This window comes from Diprion similis, chromosome 7 (genome assembly GCF_021155765.1).
Source record: "Diprion similis isolate iyDipSimi1 chromosome 7, iyDipSimi1.1, whole genome shotgun sequence".
NCBI classification, from domain to species: domain Eukaryota; kingdom Metazoa; phylum Arthropoda; class Insecta; order Hymenoptera; family Diprionidae; genus Diprion; species Diprion similis.
This window is the reverse complement of record NC_060111.1, coordinates 7,363,875-7,384,367: the sequence shown is the minus strand read 5'-3', so window position 1 is coordinate 7,384,367 and position 20,493 is coordinate 7,363,875. Positions and strand designations below refer to the sequence as shown.

The window sequence follows — 20,493 nt, the reverse complement described above, 5'->3', positions numbered from 1 at the left end:
TTGTTGCGCTAATTTTTTTTTCGCGACATCTTAATCGGATTTACATTTTTAAATATTTGTCGGAGCGTTTTTCAAACAATATTTAATACTATCTGCAGGTTTTCATTATTTTTTACCAATTCGTTCAGATTGAATCGAAGAAAATTCTGCAACGCTGCACTTCTGAAAAGTCCCGAGTTAGAGAGGATAAATTTCTGGATCGTTAATTTGCCCGAAACTCGCGTCACCCGATATGATAGTGGAAAAGTTCTTGCGAAGATTTTCTTTCAGTGCCATCGTCTACCGCAGTTTTGTCCGATTATCGACTTGTAATAACAAAGAAGACATTACACACAAAGAGTTTAGAGTTGAGAGTATCTGAATTGAGATTTGTTCGTTATTAAGCTCGGGCTAATTACTTTGAAAACTCCTGATTTCACTGGTTTAGTACCCAAGGAGTGGAGCAATATTCTTCTTCTTGAATTCATGCAATACCAGCAAACAGAGTTTCAGTTCACTCGTATTTGTAATCACAGAAGCAACAGCAAACTTAGCGTTGAATTTCATTCACAAAGTACGAAGGCTCTCGATAAATAGAAACTGTGGAAAGTCGAGGTGAAATTTAAGGGCAGAGATGGGCAAAATCCAAATTTTTTTAGTATTTATTTTATGTTTCTTATAAAGTATTAAATAAATTTTTTTTTTTTAAATAAATTATTTATCCAAATCATTGTTACTGATTATTTAAATATTTAAGAATTAAAACAATAGCACTATCAATTATCTAGATATTGAATAATTAAAGATAGAAAAGTTACTAATTATTTCAATATTCAATAGTCAATGTTAAATATTTTTAATTGATTCGATATTCAGTTATTGATGGCTAATATATTATTAATTCGTGCAATATTTGATAATTTATTTTTTACTAACCTTGCTATCTTTAATTATTCAATATTTATATAGTTGATAGTACTATTGTTTTTATTCTCAAATGTTTAAATAATCAGTAACAATGATCTGAATAAATTACATATTTCAACAAAAAAATTTATATTCCAATCGACTTTAAGGGTTGTTAAATAATTCGCGAACGGAAATTAGCAATAACGTATAATTTAATTCAGTTTCAACCACGTTTAAAATTTGAAAGGGAAACTTTGGACGCCCTTTCGAATAACCTAACAAAGAGGCCTGAATTCGCGGCTCTGTCAGTTATTATTAATCAAACCAGAGTTTCTTGTTTGCCTTCGAGATTCTCGCCGATATTTGCCAAAGACCAGACCGCAATCGGGTTACGATGCAGGTTAGGCGTGGCGATTGCGAATTGGTCGATCCCCGAACGGTGGCTGGCTGCCTATCTTTTGACAAGGGTCGTTGGGAGTCCTGCAGGAACAGATGGGGTCCAGCGCTTTGCTCGCCAAGGGTTGAACCGAGCTAACGAAGGTCTGGCGAAAAAACTTCCCTTCGATGCCCCTCGGGGTTGTTCCGTTACGAAATTCGCGAGTAAGTGAAGAGTCGCCTCTTCGTAGCTTGCAGAAAGCACAGTCAGGTCGAAAAAGTGTCGAAATAAAAGTTCGACAATCTTATATTGACGGTAACTTTTGATCAGAATGAAAAAAAGTATCCAAAATATGGAGAACGTGGTGAAAAACAAGTGATATAACTAAACGATATTAATAACCAATTCGAGCTTATAATTACGCAAGCTTGGATTCTTGATTAAAGATTCAAAAGCTCTGATATTTTTTACTTTTTATAAATTTTGATTTATTCTTTTATTGAAATTTTAAATTGATTGATTTTTTGCGAATTTTCTCATTCTGACCATCGATACGTTGTCGGTGACCCAAAATATCTCTGCCTACTAATTTGTATCAAAATTTGAATATTTTTAGATTTTTTTCCATTATATTGGATTTGCCATTTTAGATTTGGCAAATCTGACTTCATATTTCTAATCAGTCACCCAACAAACCCTTGAGGGGCAAGTTTGATCAAAATCCAAATGTTTTCAGTTTTTTTTTTTTCAGTATATCGAATCCGCGAAATTTGAATTTTGCAAATCTGACTTTAGATTCGTGATCAGTGCCAAAAAACCTTACAGTTTCAATTTTTCTTCGAATCCATTCACCTGTTCTCAAGATATCATCATTTTCATTCCATTTTTGAGAATTTTGTTACTTAAATATTCGAATAATTGAAAACACCTTGAATCAAAGCCAAATTCTGATCAATTCAAAGTTTGAAACAACCGCGTCGATCGAAACGAAAATCATTGAAATCCGTGAAAATCGTTAACGAAATATCGTCCGGAAAAAAAAAAAAAACTTGTTCACAACGGTGGTTACAATAAAACTTTCTTTTCTCTCTGTGAAATGTTGTTGCATTTTATTTACTACAAAAATTCATACGATAATATTAATATTTCATTTAATTTCGCTTCGTAAATCAACTTTCGCAATTATAATTGATAATTCATTATTTTTATTTTTTTTTTTTTAACCTACGATTTATTTATTGTGACATATTATTCGAGTTTTTTTGTACGTACGTCAGCTGCGATTTTCACTTTTTATTATCATAATAATGTATATGTATATATGTATGTATATGTATACCTCATTCCGCCTCTTCTTCTTGTACTGCAGGAACGAAAAGTTTTACACCTGCTGCGACGAGCCCTACCTGGACATCACTTTCAACATAACGATGCGACGCAAAACCCTCTTCTACACCGTAAACATCATTATTCCCTGCATGGGAATATCTTTTCTCACCGTTCTAACTTTCTACCTGCCGAGCGACAGCGGCGAAAAGGTGAGTTTTTACTCAAATTTTCATCCGCGCTGTTCGTGAAAACTGCAGCTAAATTAACTGCAATCTTACGTTTTGAGTATAAGATTTTGCAAACAGACGCAAAAACACGAGCGAAAATTTATATTTATGTAGGGGAGGGTGGGGCGAAGTGGGACCCTTCAGAAAATAACGCATAAAATCAGAGTAAAATGTTTAGTTTTTATACGAACAATTATGGTTCATTATTAAATAATAATAAGGTCAAAAAAATTTATATTTGACATATGATTATTCAGAACTTTAGATCAATAAGGGGCCATTCATTAATTACGTAAGGATGATTTTTACGATTTTACCCCTCCCCCCCTACCCCCATGTGAGAATATATAAGATTTCTCGAACCCCCCCTCCCTTTTCTTACGTAAGATTCGATCTCGTTTTTTTGAATAATAAAACGTTGTTAGAAAAGGATCAGTTAGACTAAAACTCACAGTTTGACGTAAGTCAAAGATTTTTATTTTTTAGCAGATAATTTAGGTTATACTTCACTATTGCTATCAGATATAGATTATCTTTATATTATTAGATAACTATCCAGTCTTTGGAATATTATTATTATAATTAAAAGTAAGTTTTTAAATAATCTTAAAGTGAACAAACATAAATCGGTAAAACAATCTTTAAACGAATAACACAAGAATCATTTTTTATTTTCCAAATGCTTAAAATAAAATTAATACGCAGGAAGAATTCACTATGATATAATTATTATTTATGACATTTAAAATGGATGAAAATGAACATATTTAAGATTTTAAAATTTTAATAAACAATAAAAATTTGTAAGATAATATGTAAATCGAAGTGCACATTATGGAATGAAGAAAATCATTCAGCATCTGAAATAGAAATAGATTTTTAATAATAAATTTCGACTTGTAAAATATTACGTAAGAATGGGTTTCACCCCCCTCTCCTCAAGATAAGGGCATGCAAAGATTCTCTTAACCCCCTGGGGACCCTTACGTAATTAATGAATGGCCCCTAAGATGATTTTGAAAAATTGTACAAGATTCGAACCGTGTGGAAAAAATCTGAAAAAAGTTAGTGTTTTTCAAAGTGAGAAGAATGATGTAAAAAATTACGGGCCAAGTCCGAGAGGTCAAGGAGTGTACGTAGGTGGAAGTCAGCTGGACTGCTCTACATATATAGGCAGCGTGGAAATACGAAAACTTTTATTTTTCGCGGCGAGCAGAACGAGCGTCAAAATTAAATTTCGGCAATCAATTGTGCCGCAACAGCCGATAGGAATTGAATAACGCGTGTCGTAGCGAAGAGGCGGATTCGTAGCCGCATGAATCACCGTCGAACGCAGTTTCAAGGGATGCATTTTTGGGGTTGGGAAAAGCCGAGAGCCTAGGGGTTGCAGGAGAGAATTGATAAATATTCACACATGACCCCGGGGTTAAATTTAACCACCGAGATCGTCCTTACGAAACCGGGCTGGTAAAAATATAAACGGGGAAGTGCAACGAAGTAGGGAAAATCGATTAGTGCAGGGGAGTTTAGTCGACGCTCAATTTGGAAAGGAGATAATTCGGCGATGCTGCTGTGGATCTATCGAGTTTCGAGTTTCGTTCCCTACTTACAAGCAAGCGAATCACCCGCCTACTCTCGAAATCCCTTGCATATATATGTGACTTTTTGACAAACTCGTGAAACTGAGGGTTTTCTAAATCTGTATCGTTGGATGAGAAAAATTGGTGAACGAAATTTTGAATCCTTAGTTCACATTAAAATATCAGTTTTTTATTATAGTAATTAAAAATGATTTATTGACGTGAAAAATTTATGGTTTTAAAGAATTGGCTTAAACTCCCTTTTTTTACTATTAAATTCTTGTTTTCAATTCAACTTGAATTTGAACCGATACAGAATAGTTTTAATTACTTACTAGAACCGGAAAGACGTCAGGAAAATCGTTGAAATGTGATGGAGTTTTTTTCCTAAAAAATTTGCGGCCAGCCTGATTATTATTTTTGTTTGTTTTTTCTCAATTCGACCTGAATTTGAACCGAATACAGAGTAGTTTTAGTAACTCACTGGAACTGGAAAAATGCCAGGAAAATCGTTGAAATTTGATGGAGTTTTTTTCCTCAAAAATTTGCGGCCAGCCTGATTATTATTTTTGTTTGTTTTTTCTCAATTCGACTTGAATTTGAACCGAATACAGAGTAGTTTTAGTAACTCACTGGAACTGGAAAAATGCCAGGAAAATCGTTGAAATTTGATGGAGTTTTTTTCCTCAAAAATTTGCGGTCAGCCTGATTATTATTTTTGTTTGTTTTTTCTCAATTCGACTTGAATTTGAACCGAATACAGAGTAGTTTTAGTAACTCACTGGAACTGGAAAAATGCCAGGAAAATCGTTGAAATTTGATGGAGTTTTTTTCCTCAAAAATTTGCGGCCAGCCTGATTATTATTTTTGTTTGTTTCTTCTCAATTCGACTTGAATTTGAACCGAATACAGATCAGCTTTAGTAACTCACTAGAACTGGAAAAATGCCAGGAAAATCGTTGAAATGTGATGGAGTTTTTTTTCTCAAAAATTTGTGGCTAGCCTGATTCAAAACACGCTGCCAGATCTTCGGTGCAACTTTTGCAGTTGCAGGGCACAATTTATCTCCTCTCGTCGCGCCCTCAGTGCACCGATTCCAATTACCATCCGATTTCGTGCCCCGCTTTCTGCAGGTGGTACAGTTTAATCACCGTTTATAACTTTTCGAGTTATGAAGAGAGGGTGGTAATATTTTCCAGGGGGTGGAAGACGCACGTAAGCGTGGCCCAAGGGCTGCAGCAGAGCTGGCTGGGGGCGGTTCTTAATTCCTGACAAACCACGCGCAGCACCTCGCGATAAATTTTATCGCGGACCTCGCATTTTGCTTCCACCATTTTCTCCCCCCTTTCACCCTTGTGTACCTTATACTCGTTCTATCGGAGGTACGCCGTTGGAATAATGAAGTTGGAACACGAAATTAGAAGGGAAATCTGGCCTTTCAATTGGCCCGAACCGCTTACTGATCAACCTGAACTTCGTCTCAACAGAATGATTAACCGCGCCCTTAACCTTTTTAGAACGGATTTTATCATCTAGCGGTGGAAAATGTTTTTTCAAAGATTTTTCGCTCTCTATCTTTGGACTAAGATATTTCGTTTTTATGAAGAATTTAAAACTTTGCATTAATAGATTCCGAGCTTGTATATGGGGCATTCCGGCACATTTGGACCTGAGTACACTCCTTGATCTCTAAGACTTGGCCCGTACTTTGAAAAGCACTAATTTTTTTTCTTACATCTTTTCGAAACAGCTAGAATTTTCTACAAACAAAAAAAAAAAAAAAAAAAAATTTTCCATGGGTTCTTCTTGTCTCGGATTATTTTTGCACCGGTTATTAAAGGCGGTCCACCAATTTTTTCGCAAATTCTGCAAGAATGTGGATATTTTCGTGGCAAAATATATTCGAGAACACACAATGAAAAACATCCTCGCCTGACAATAACCGGTCTTATCCATGGGATAACTCTGAGGGATTTTCCGCGCCCCTTTTGAAGAAATACTTATTGAGGGTGGAGGATGACGTATTGCCAAATACACATCAATTTCTCTGACACACATAAAGGCGGCCCTCGGATTAATAACAAGGAAATACGCATCCGCAAAGCAATTTACTTTAATCTTTTTTATCGGTAAGAATGATTATTTTGTATAACCCCTTAACAAGTTTCACAAGATGGATCTTTTTGCCGAAACATGTTTTTTTTTTTTCTTGTTCTTGTCATGATTGTCTTTACAAATATTTTCTTGAATAATTATCGGGATTTATTGAATCATACATCATATACGTCACAAATCCATGTAAATTTTTAATATTTATAAAACATTTTAGAAAACAAATTTTTTTCATAAAATTTTAATTTTATATCGCCTAGTTTTTTTTTTTTTTTACCATTTTTAACACTCAGCCGTGTTTGATGAGACGGACTTGATCCGTGGTATGTTTGGTATAGAATCAAACCGTCTACCAAATTTTTGTTGTTTGAAAAATGTTGTTTCTCAAAATGTTTTTTAGACATTCAAAAATAACTTCTATAAACATTATCGAGCACTGTTTGGAATTTTGAATAATTAAAAAAAAAAAAAACTCTTTCTTTTTTCCCCAAAATTAGAAAATCATTTTTATTGTCCTCGAAAAATAAATATTTCCTCGAGTACCCCGTTTTGCCCCCCTACCCCTCTACAGAGGGAACGCGCTGAAATCAAAATTCCGCGGAAATCTGTTACTTGTGACCGTTTCTGGCCATCCCACCATATGCCACAAGTTTATTGTGAGTTTCAGCTTCTTCTCTCTCTTTTTCTCTCTATATATTGGTCCACCCATCTATCTCTCTGTGTATCTATCTATTTATGTCTATCTTGATCTATTTTTTATTACAGAGTACGCGAAACTTTTCAGCTGTTGAATTGGTAAAGTGGCGTGCTCCTTTTTCTCTGCTCTCTAATAACTTTTTGCCAGGTAGAACTGTCGATGGTTGGAATGTCGAAGTGATTAGCTATATTTACAGGCCGCTATTACGCGCCACAAGGTTTTAATCTCGCCCAGGGACACTTTCAGTACCATGGCTGTAATCACACCCCGCCGATCCAATCCGATCCGGGGATATAGAGGGTCGACTAATCGACCGTGAGACTAATTCTCCCTACGGGATTCCCATAGTTGATCATATTATTCCACGCGTAACGTCGTGTCATTGAAAAACTAAGCGTCCACGCAGACTCCTTTGACTTAATATGAATATTTTCATTTCTATATCAATTTGAGATATTCACTGTGAAATAAACGGCGCTTGCTGAAAGGTTGAAAGCCTTGAAAAGTGAAATAATTTTTTATCAATAAAAAAAAAGAAAGAAACATGGAAAGAAAACTATGTAGAAAAAATATAAAACTTCGATTGAATTTACCGCTTCAAATAAAAAAAGTTGACTCAACTTATTGGACAAGTTACGACTTTTATAGATTATTATTTTATACAAAATCTGCATTACCGAGTGGATAAATTCGCCTATTAATGCGGAGAGAAATACCTAAATATAGCTTAACAATTGTAAAAGTACTGAAAAAATTTTCGCTCAACGATTTCCTGAGAACAGAATCGCTATCAAAGTTTGCATAAAAAATTGAGAAGCAATATCATATCATTTAATTATTAATGTATTATTTATTTCTTTGGATCACTGGTACGAAACGGGTGAAAAAAATTTGACTCTACGAATTCCAAAACTTTGTCAAGAAAATAAGTCTGCCTCTGATTATGTTTCGGAATTCAAGGATTGGCCGATCGACACGCAAACTTGATATTAAGGGTGGAGAAAAATAATTGACGCAATTACTCGGATGATTTGTACGGGTTCGTCGACCTCGAGTGAGATTCGATTATACAGAGAGAGTGAGAGAGGAATGAGAGAGCAGGGGGTTGGGTTGGGGGGAGAGGGTGTTGGAGCAACGATCGCGGAATTACCTGGGAATTGCTAATCCAGCTTATCGCGTTGCCCTTTCAGGATAATACTACTTCACGTCAATGATGCCGTTGTTACGACGAATCTTCGCGAGCCACATCGATGCCGGATTTCAGTTAAATCCAATTTGCGTTATTTGAACGAGATGAGTACTTATTGCGTTTTGAAATGACGTTTTTAATTTGTAGTGTTGCGATCTGACAGATGTAAAAAAGTGAAGATCGCCGATTTTTGGTATCCAGTAAGTAATGTTAGGGAAAAAAACATGTCTCACGAGTGTAACAGATTCGTGTACAAGGTTCGTAGTACCGATAGCGCCACTCACAGCGCTGGTTTCGTTCGTTACAACGGAAATATGCGCGCGCATCTGCGCGCGCAGATGTTTGATGGTGTTGCCAGCCATCAGGTGCGGTGCAACTAACGATACCAGCGCTGTGAATAACATTATTAGTACTACAAACGTTTTTAAGTATGTACTACACCTCGTTAGATCATACAACAATTGATCTGAAAATAAACGTATCGAGTTTTTAGATTTTTATGAAAAAATATCTGTATTTTAGTCAATAATCACTGTGTCAATGACTGGATGGAGTGAAAATTTAAAGGGATTAGAAAATATAAAAGTTAAAATATCGAATATTCAATATAAAGGCGAAAATCTACTTTACAGAATTTTGTACAGAAAATTTGAAAATGTACAAAGGTGAAGTACACAAAAAATCAAAATAAGAAATGGTCATAATTCTGGCAATTCAATGTTTCAACCTACAATATTTATATTCATTTTGACAATTCTATACGTTGGCTCTTCACACACTTTAAAATTTGCAAATTTTTTTTAGTTTATTTAACGAATTTTTCGCATTCTTGAAAGTTAGTATTGCGATCGTTACGTTTTCTGATCTTACAACATTTTTACCCCCATCAACTGTATCATGTAACATGTGAAATGGCTTAAAACGCTTGATTAACCATATTCTGCGGCTCATCCCCGGTTTTGTGCTGCACCTGTACTCACACACGATATTGAAAGTAATTGATAGATCCCCAGGTTGTATCTATTGTACCTATGCGGCAGGCAGCAAACCCTCGCGTTTTCAATTAAAATCTAGCCCCCCGAGAATTGTGTTATACCCGCCACAAATTTTCCAATTCTAACAAGAATGCTGCCCGATAACTCGAAAAAAAAAAAACTGTAAAAAAAATATCATTTCAATTAGAGGGAGTTAATTTTTTCCTTCGGAAAAGCAAACTCGAACGATTTTTCACTCCTCTTTTAAGTCTCTGAAAATATTTTCGTATCTTTCACATCGCCATTCGAGCATTTTATTTTTGTTCTTGGTTGTTCTGTTCATTCTGTTCATTCTTATTTAATTTTTGTTTGTATTCTTTATTTATCAGGCAAGTGGGCCTTCAAGTTCACCTTTAATTGTACCTTTAATTTGCTGTTCAATTAAACCATCAATTCCACCATGAGCAAATAAAGAGACACTCAGCATCGCGTTTACCAACAAGCAACGAACTCTTATGTAGATATCCTATCATTTAATTAATTTTATTTATTTCCTCTCCTGTCTCATCCCTCTTTAAAAAATCTAAAACACTACAATTCCGATGATCACGTGATTTCTTTAACGAGTAATTAGTCGCCTCAATATTTGGTGACAGAAGTGGGATTTCATGTCAACGTGACGTCAAAAATTAAGAAATTAACACAAAAACTAATTCATTTAATTGTGATGCGATGACTGCGATACTTATAAAAATAGAAAAAAAAAAAAAGAAAAAATTGTCGAGGATTTTTTTCACCGAGGTGCGAGGATCGGTGAATATATTTTGTTGGGCTGAATTTATTTCGGGTATTATTGGGCATATATTCACGTTGGTCCTTTCATAGGCGAGGGATGAAACGACAGTCTGAATCCTTGAAGGAAGCCTCTCTTCACGTTTCCTTCCCCGGGGCTGCATATATCCCACATTGAAATCGCCCCCCTGATTACCGTGGCTTTTTGTCAAGCCAGCATGTCTGAACTCACCCCAAGAAAACGTCCCGATGCAACGAAAGCACGTCTGTCACAACGCGGAAGAAAGGAAGAGAGAAGAAAGCATAAGGCTGTGAATTATTCGCTGGAGAAACCAGCGCCTCACATCCGGAGGAAATCGTGCGAAAAATTTGAATGATGGGCTCAGTGTTACAGTACGAATTATCGATCCGGGATAAATCAACCCTTCGGTTTACTGCCTGTTTGCAATTTAACCATTGCTTTTCTAACCATTATTGCATTACTTTGACGTCGGTCGAAAGGGCTCACCTCGAGGCTTTTTGAAAATCGGGGTTAAAAAAACGGTGGAGCTTTTTTTCTGTTTTGGATCGAGGTATAACTCTTTTATCTCTGGTACCATTCTGTTTCAGGTGACTTTATCGATCTCGATCCTGATCAGTCTTCACGTCTTCTTCCTGCTAGTCGTGGAGATAATACCGCCAACTTCGTTGGTCGTACCACTCCTTGGAAAGTATCTGATATTCGCGATGATCCTCGTGTCTATAAGGTGAGTGAGAATTCGCGAGCAAAAGTGCAAAAGTAACCATCGTTGGCATCGTGGGGTAAGGACGAAATGCACGAGTACCAATCCCTCGGGATCGGCGTCCAGCCTCGCTGCAAGCTCCTTCCTCCGTAAGCTTAGATCAACGGGCAACGCGATACCAAGATCGTGCGATAAAGCGGAAAGTACGACATGCGCGAATGGCATGCAGGTCCGTTTACACGATAACCCAGATCGGAACAATAACCTTTTGTTTCCAGAAAATATCCTCGCGGTACACCAAGGCTGCCTCCATGCAGCCCATCCTCGGCTCTCTATCGATCTAGGGACTCGTCGTTACGCCTGTCTGACTCAGTCGAATACTCTGGACCGGAAAACCGGGAAACTAATCTCGGGGTCCACTGGAGGGAAAGTCGATAGTTGGCGCTTTTCGATTTTGAAAATCGAAAAACCAGTAGAAATAATCTCACGAAAAGCGAGCAATCAAATCAATCAAAAGGCTCTATAAAAATCCGGAACTTTGTGTGATTCATTTTTTTTTTTTCAAAGAGAAAGTAAAAATTCTACAAACAATCAAAGTCCGTCAAGAAAAGCACACAACTTTGTATCTTTGAAGGTTAAAAAAATTCTAGGCATGCACGGATTAATCGGGGAATTTGAAGAGCCTTATCGAAGGATAGAAGGATCTCTGTTTCTGACCGAAGAATCTCTCAATCGGCTACGAGATGAGATCCGGAAGTTCAGTATATAGCTCGGTTTCCGACTGGGGATGAGAATCACGTGCGATTACTGAAAGCTTCGAAGAACTTTGCAAATACGTGATACCTACAGCTGTATGAAAATTTTTCAGAATTGCCTTTGTACGTACGAGAGTTTCAAAAGGTCTGAATCCCGGAAACGGTCTCATTCTCGTCTCTATCTCTCTCTCTCTCTCTCTCTCTCTGGCCATTAGCGGCGAGCCACCCTCGTCGCCCTTAAAAAAAAGGAGCGTTGTTTTCTTTGTCAAGAAAAACTTGGCAGTCGAAATGAATTACAAAGTTTCAGATCCAGCGTATCTCGAGTCTTTCTTCTACCCCGTCGAATATCCTTATCTCTCTCTCTCTTTTTCCCTTTCACCTTCTCCTACTCCGTTATTATACGCTTTTTAAAAACCACTTTACGAGAGTATGCAACACTCGCATGGAAACTAATTACCGACGTCTCGTTGACACGGTTTTGCAAACAACATGCATACGTGGTAATATACCCTATTATTAATAACTTCTCGTATAGTATCAACGGGCATGGTTACAACGATACAAACTTCCTCGCCACGGGTTAATGTTTGAGTTGGGCTTATTATGCGGACTACGTCGGAGTTGTTCAAAGGTAAGATTATAATTATAAGCACTCGGGGTTATTCTCTCTCTCTGTCTATTATTATACTCGTGATTCCAGGCGTTTCGGCTCAGTATTGTCGCGAATAAATTAAACCAAAGCCTCACCTTGCGATTCTACTTGTCGAAAAATCAAGCTTCCATGCCGTTTCATTCTATGCGAATCGGATCAATTTGGGAAAAAAAATTATTACAACGATATATTACTAAATCTGAAATAATTGAATGAAAAAAATAAAAAAATAAAAAAACACAATCAAAGAAAAAACATTTCACATTTTACTTGTTAAACGGACTGAAAATTTTCTTATTATAAGATTATACACAGAATCAGGTATAAAACTCGGCATGAATTTCGTCGCGAGTTACGTTTCAACGACCGTTTAGAGTTGGAGATTCACTTCCGTCTAACGATTATTATTACTATTATTGTGATTGTTATTACGTACGAGAAAATACAAGCGAACGTAGGTAGAATTCAGAGATGAGAAAACCGTGAGTAGTCAGCGGATTTCACAATAATTTTGTCTCTTCTTTTTCTCCTTCTATTTTCCTGTCTCTTTATAGGTGAAATAAAAATTTATTCCAGCTTCTTTTTTATCTTTAGTTTACCGCCAGTGATTTCCCTCGAGTATCCTTTCTGCACTTTGCAAATTCCATGTTTTAAATTAAATCAAATCAAATGAAACCTGTAAAATTTTCCATAAATGTGTTTCTAAGATACTGTAGATCCTTATACGAAACCACATCCGGTTTAACAAGAGTTTGCGGAAGCGAAACACTCGTAACCCGCGCACCAGAACCGCGTTTCCGGTACTCAGCCCGAAACTAACTGTACACGCAGTTATGAATAGGTGCATAAATTTATCTTCTTTGTGTAGATACCTGCAGGAGCGAGAATTGTAGAAAATACGATGCGACGAAACCACGTGATGCGGAATTACAATCTTACTGTGAAATAATTTCAAGATCAGATTTGCAAAATTGGATTCGTAGAAAAAGATATAATTATTAGGAATTCGCCTGATTTTCAATTTGTTTTTTTTTTCCTATACACCGAGTTTATAACACTAAACGCATTTGAATTTTTCAAAAATTTAATGATCGTTTGTACACTCGATAATAATTATTATGTATCAACCCAGCAAATTAAGTTTAATTATATATATATATATATCGATTTATAATAAAATTGAATTACTCTCCGACAGAATTATATTGAAGAAATTTTGTTTTCGCTTTGACGTTGAATATTTATTCAATTCATGTCATCTTCTTCTTTATTCAAGAATCATTTACTGTGATTATCACATATTTTTTAATCTTAGTGTAAATTTAATTTTCCTAAAAAATTTTCCTCGCCGTTTCGACGCTCGCGCGGTTAACAAGCGTCTGGAAATTAAAGTTAAAGTTACAAACGCGGTCCGTTTTCTGCAATGAGAGAAAAAAGGAAACATAGAAAAAAATAAACGGTCTGTGTACATCGCGCAAACATTAAATAAACCGTGTCAAGAGCGCCTCGGCTCGATGTGCTCGTGTATTGCAAAGGCTTAGCCGCAAATCCGCAATGCGCAAGTGGAGAAATCTCGGTTTTTTCTTGCGGAAAGTCGCCTGCTGCAATCTTTTTAATTAGCGGAGAAATTCCTTTCAATTATGCTTGAGTGAGTCATGCTTTGTTCCTATTCATTCGGTTAAAGAATCATTTCCATTTTAGTTATATACGTATATATTGGGGTGGAAAAAAAAATTACTATATTTTTTTCATTAGTCACCGTGAAAATCTCATTCCAGATGACAGAAAAAAAAAATCTGTGAAAGTTTGAGCTCTTGATATTAATATTAAGACGTGCCTATTTGCGATTTTCCATTTCCCGTATAAATAAGACAGAGAAATTTTCTTTTTTACAACAACGGATTGGCATATCGTAAAGAGGAATAGATATTTTTGTAGAAAATTGAACGATCTACAAAAAAGATCTTTTGCAATTTTTTCGTAAATCTACTGGTTCGAAAGTTGATAAGAATATAAATTTTGCACAATAGCTTACGTTGAAAACTTATTTATCGTTGAGTAATCTGAAATTTCGGAAAAGTTTCGATTTTCCAGTAAAGAAGATAACATGAATTTCAAGAAATATTATATTTGTTTTCATTTTTTAATCATTATTCCATTGTTGAAATGAAAAAATCTTGAAATTTGACATGTCGAATTTTTAACCTTAAATAACTTTTAAAGGTATTAAAACTTGATATTGAATCGAAAAGAAACGAAACTTTTATTTATACTGAAAGTTAGTTTCTAAATGGTTGATGTATTTTTTTGTATTTTTTTCCTACTTCCGAAATCTACGCAAATCTTCAAGGTTCTTTTACTATTACTTTCAGATTCAATTTCCACGCTAAGATTTGAAAAAATAATCCTATCTTAAACAGAAAATTTATTCTTATATCCGTTTCGAATTTGCGATATGTTAAGTTACAGATACTTTTTTTGTCAGAGTAATAATATTGAAAAAAATCTGTAACTGCGAGGTTTCAGTGGACATTAATGGTACTATCTGTAAAAAAAATTTACATTACGATACCAGCAAATCTAGACGAATTGCACTTCCTCTAGATGTAAAAAAAAAAAAAGTCAAATTTCGAGGGTGCGCAATTCATCGAGATTGCGTGACATGATTATGTGAATTTTTTCCCAGACAGTAGCACTAATTCCGACTAAAACCTCACGGTTACAAAATTTTTTTAAACATTAATACTCTCACAATAAAATATATACTGATAAAAAAAATTTTTCCCATGTTATTTCCATAAGAAACTTCAACCACAAAGCGAACTGTCTTAGAGTTGAGGTGAAAATCTGAAAAAATTTTGTAATTGTTTTCTAATTATTTTAAGTTGATTTGGAGGGTCGTCGGGCGGTAAAAATTCGTCAACACCCTAAACAAGGACCACCCTAGTAAGCATGGATATTGCGACTTCCTACTTTGCCAAAATGATACTGTCAACGTTTTTTCCACACGTCTAACCGACGTCTCACGCTAATTAAGCACCGCAGCTCAGTTTCTCACCAAGGCATCAATTTCTGAAATATACATCTGACCGATAGTTCAGAGCTTAATTGACGTTTGATTGGCTCTAATTTGTAACTCAACTTCGCTTCTCGCCCTGCACCTTTACCGGCTCAAGATCGAGCTCGGGGTTTTGAAATATTCAGAAACTGCACTGCGCCGCGTTCAGCTGCAGCCGGGAAAAGCACTCAAATCATCTGCTTTCCAAATTCATCCCTATTTCAAGGAAATCGCAATATAGGTGTGGGAGTTTCGTCTGTTTGCACGTCTCACTTTGACGAATGAAAAAAACACGAATTACGACACGACACGTACGTTGTTGGAATGAATTTTTATTTCTGTTTATCGTTTACCCGAGAAACTTAGCCTTTATTAGAAATTATTATTTTATTATCTCTCAACCACACGAGGTAGATAATTTTTAAACAATCTTTGACATTTCATCTCACGACAAGGTGCAGAGATATCGAGAAAAGTGTTTATGTTATTACGATAACGAATCTGAAATCGGATATCAAAAATTCACGATCACGAATCCAATATGGACGATGAAAATTTCAAATTCGATCCAATGCGGCAAAAAAACTCAGTCCACAAGTTATTGGGGTAGCTCATACCGAATCTGAATTCAGATTTAAAAAATACCGTCCGGCGAATCCAATCAGCGTTTCCAAAAACCCCTGCATCGAGTTTTTGTCCGGATTTAATGAAATTTAAAATTGTCATCCACCGTATTGGATCCGCGATCTTGAATTTTCGAAATCCGCATTCAGATTCGTATTCATCGATTCCAAAAAAACCACAGAACACTGTTTTGGAGAGAGAAAAAGAAAGAAAACTTAACAAAAACAAAAAACTCATCACACAAACCGAACTTTTCTTCTTAAGAAATATCTTTTGAAAAATCGTGAATGCCTCGAGTCAACGGCTACGAAGTTGATCATAATTTTCGAGTATCGTTCTTCTTTTTTTTTCACCTGACAGCAAAATTCATATTACGGGGGGTAAATTATTTATGTGGAAAAAAAAAAATAAAAAAAAAAAAACATCAACAAACGGAAGTTGCAAAGCGCAAGTTCGGATCGCGACTGCATTCCGATGCACACATTAATTCCGAAAGTCTCGGCATGCTTGGAGTTTCTCGCGCTTTCCAACTTGCAAGCTGCAGAGTGGAAAGTTCATTGACTCGCGTCACGCTGTGCGCATGCATGCATCTTTCACTAAAGCACCCCCGTGGTGTGCTTTGATATACAGAAGTGAGTGTGTATGCAGGTATACACGTATGCAGAAAGTGCAGTATCAATGTATACAGAAGCCTTGGGGGGGGGGGGGGGGGGGGGGGGGGGGGGAGTTCTTTGAAAGCACTGTGACGTCGGGTGATTAATATTAATGGACGCATTATTCCAATGTAGGTACAATATAGTATAACTAAAATATTGCGAGCCTTTATGCACGTCATTCGCGTGTCACAGCCTTCCGCAGGTTGAATACCAAAACGAAGGAAAACTGTTCAAAGATTTTCCGTAGACAATCTGATATTATATATCTGAAATAATTACACTACGCCATGACAGTTCAATTTATTATTACAGAGGGGGATAATTTTACACCCAATCATCGCCGTCGTTTTTGTTTTTCATCGTCGAAAAAAAAAACAAGTGTTGATGCAAAATGTAATCCGTGAAATGGGGGGGGGGGGGGGGGTGATTGATCGTTGTTACTGTTTCTTTTTTTTTTTTTTGTTTGTTTTCCTTTGCTTTTTGAAATTTTGTTATTTTTTATCAGGGTGAAAAAACGTTGGAAAGAATAGCTATTGTTTATTCATCGTGCAAGTTGATTTAATCTTATGTATTATAACAAGTTAAAAAGTGATTTTTTTTTTTTTTTTTTTCTTCAGATATTATTAACGATGAGCAGGAAATTTTTTTGTTTTTTTCTCTTTTGTTCGTCTGTGCGAATTCGTGGCTTTTACTTCATTACGTTTCAGTTATTATCTTTCACTCATCCTACGTTGTTTCTTACTTTGGTCAAGTGTCGCCTCACTTCTTTCGTCCTGCAAATGATGAAAAATTGTGCCAGTTGCTAACGGTCAAGATGGATGTGCCCCTTAAACCTTCTTGCTCCCCTCTCGTGTTTTCTTCTCCTCTTCCTTTTTCCTCTGTTTTTACTTTTTCTGTATAACTTCTTGCTCGCGCATATTACAACAGCCCTGCAGCGAGTGGAAATAGTACAAGCAGAAATGAGAAGAAATTAAGATTGCTGACTAATGATGGAAAGTAAAAGATTTTTCAAGAATGATAATAAATGGATAGTAACGTCGATTATAATATGAAAAATTCGTGAAAATTCGTCTTCTCGATTAAAGTAAGACGTGATTGTGAATAGAATCAGACAACTTTAATGAATCTTTAATGTGTATCAAATGCCGTTTTTGAATTGATTATTTCCAAAATCACTGGACCTTATGAATATATTTACATTTCCATGAAGACTTGGAAAAAGTAACGACGATAAAAATTGGGGTGAATCTAGGTTTTAAAAATTTGAGCTTCGGTCTGAAAATCTCTACGGCATCTGTACGTTAAACAGTATTTTAGTTAACTCCAGATTCCCAAGTACCATGGGGGAAATTTAATCCCAGTCGAGGGAACTGTGCGGGCGAAGGCCGTTGGCTGTTAGGTAACCATTCGTTTCCAAAGTTCGGGAAATTTATGTCCCCGGCAGGAGTAAGCCCGTCCCTTCTCGTAACCTGCCACCCATCGCCCTTCCGATGCTGCAGGGAGAGCAAAGTCCAAACCCGTTTGCACGGTTCCCGTGGGAGAGGAAAACTGCGGAAGGAAAAGAAGAATGAAAACAAGGAGGCTAAAGAAAAATAAGCAAAACATAAAAGTACGGGAAAACTCGGTGAAAACTTTCAATTTATCCCGGATGCTTCTTTCTGAATGATATTGTTTACTTACGCTAATGATTAAAATTTCAAACTCAAACAAGCTGCAGGTAGAAAAACGTGAAATGTTTTTTAAATCTTGTTTTCACTTCTCTCTCAAGGATAAGTGCATCGAAATTGATTGATCTACCATTAATCGTGACGCAAAAGTTAAAAAAAAAAAGCACCTTCACTTTATATGGGACGTCAACTCGTGTTCATCAGTGTTAAACCCCAACCATCTCAAAATCATTTCATGTTTTTTTTTTTTTTTTTTATATAACATATTACTCGGTAAAAACTGAATTTTTCCTGAATTTTTTTCAAATTTTGTTTATCCAGCCGTTTATTTTTTATAATAAATATTTTAAGTCGATTGTGAATACCTATTTTTTAAAATATGAATAAATTCTCAAAAATTTAGTGAATGACACAAAACAGCCCCCGTTAACGAAAACGTGTGCTGAATTTTTATTCTATTTTTTTAACACTTAATTAGGAATTTTCAAAATTTTAAACCCAAAATTATCTTTACTAACTAGAGTGGCGCATTATCGAACTGGTGAAACCGACCATTTGCAAGTAAATTGATCCTTATTTGACGCTTACGATTTGATTCTGTATTAATTTTGGGTTTAAAAATTTTTTAATTCCGACTTGAGTGCTGAAAAAAAAAACAAAAAAAAAAATCTTTGGTTCACATTTTTCTTAAGAGAGCCTGTTTAACTGTTTGACTTTAATTTGGCTCAATGTTCTGCGCTTTAGATCACTTTTCTATCGAAAAAAAAAAGATTTTTAAAAATTCCTCAAACCCCGGTCCTCTCAGGTTTAAACCCACGATCATAAAATTTTCTATTTTTCGTTTAGATCCGACAGTCATGAGTTACGTTACACCAATACACTCGCAAAGATTGAGTACGTCTCGCCTGTTTCGCGGACGTCCGAGTGGTGGCGCTGCAGTCGAACTTGCACTGCCAACATGACGAACTGATGGAAGAAATCAGCCGTCTCAGAATCACTGCAACTAGGTGTACGCGCACTTGGTGTGATCGATCGATCGGAGAATGGCTCTCCTGAGTTCGGCGTGCAGTGTGCAGTGTGCAGTGTTCGGGACGTGTTAGGGGATCCTCGATGGCATACCGTATACTAATACATACCCTCGAGTCAGTACGACGCAGGGGTTGAACCGATACACCGCATACCTACCCAGTATGCAATCTGCAGTTAATTAATCGTCCACAGCATGCGCAGCCCCAGAGATAGAAGCACAACCAACGCTGCAACGTCAGGTTCCCTTATGGAGCTTCCGATACCGTTCTCCAATCCATTTGTCCAACCCCTGCCGCCGAGGCTTTAACCCTATGGCTAGTCCCGCGTAGGGATATACTGATCAATAACCACCCCTCGGCTTCGCGTACCGTCGACTTTTACCACTCGGTACATCGTTATGATCTCTTCACTTTCTGTCACGCACTGCACATCGATCCCCGACCTCCATCTCCAGGCATCATCATCTGTCACCGCGTGTAACTGCGATCTCTGACAGACTTGTCGCTGATCGAGACTGACCAATTTTTGCTGCACGTATCTGTCTGTCTGTCTGTCTGCAAACGTTTTTTTTATCAACTGTTCTTTGACGTCAGGGAAAAATTTAAGAAAAAATCCCAAAGTACCAGAGAATTTTTGAACCGGGTGTAGGAAATTGTTTGTTTTTTTTTTTCATTCTTTACTAAGGATAATGTTTTATCTAAGTTTTGTATTACGTAACTATGGAAAAAACAAATAGGTGTGTTTGATGAAAGATGTTAAATTTTATTAATTATACAGTATTATACTATAAAATAAAGTAATTTATTCATTATTGTATTTTTTTTTTTTTTTTTTTTTTTTTTTTTTTCTGCTCATGCATTTAAACGAATGAAGAATGTTCATTGAAATTTTGAACAAATGAAATTATTGTGGAAAATTGATCTCGACGAAACAATTATACCATTAATCACTGAATATTTTTCCTAATGGGAAATAATTTCCGTTAACCGTGGAATTTGATTATAAAGGAAAAATGACTCTTCTTTCTCCTTATTTATCTTCGTCTCTAGCTTTTTTTTTTTTTTTTTTTTTGAATTTACCGGGGAATAAAAATACATTCTCAGAGGTAATAAATGTCTCATTATGTCCAAAATTGAATACATATTGACTGTTATAAGTATCGACTC

At 36.1% G+C, this 20,493-nt stretch overlaps 1 protein-coding gene across 6 annotated transcripts in view; it reads left to right on the top strand.

The window, feature by feature from the left end:
- The window catches only part of LOC124408100 (acetylcholine receptor subunit alpha-like), a 132,694-nt gene that overhangs the window by 101,342 nt on the left and 10,859 nt on the right, over window positions 1-20,493 (top strand). For all 6 annotated transcript variants that reach the window (XM_046884795.1, XM_046884793.1, XM_046884794.1 and 3 more), the window contains 2 exons: window positions 2,634-2,802; window positions 10,774-10,910. In XM_046884795.1, the coding sequence (XP_046740751.1) occupies window positions 2,634-2,802; window positions 10,774-10,910 (306 nt within the window). The remainder of the gene's footprint in view (window positions 1-2,633; window positions 2,803-10,773; window positions 10,911-20,493) is intronic.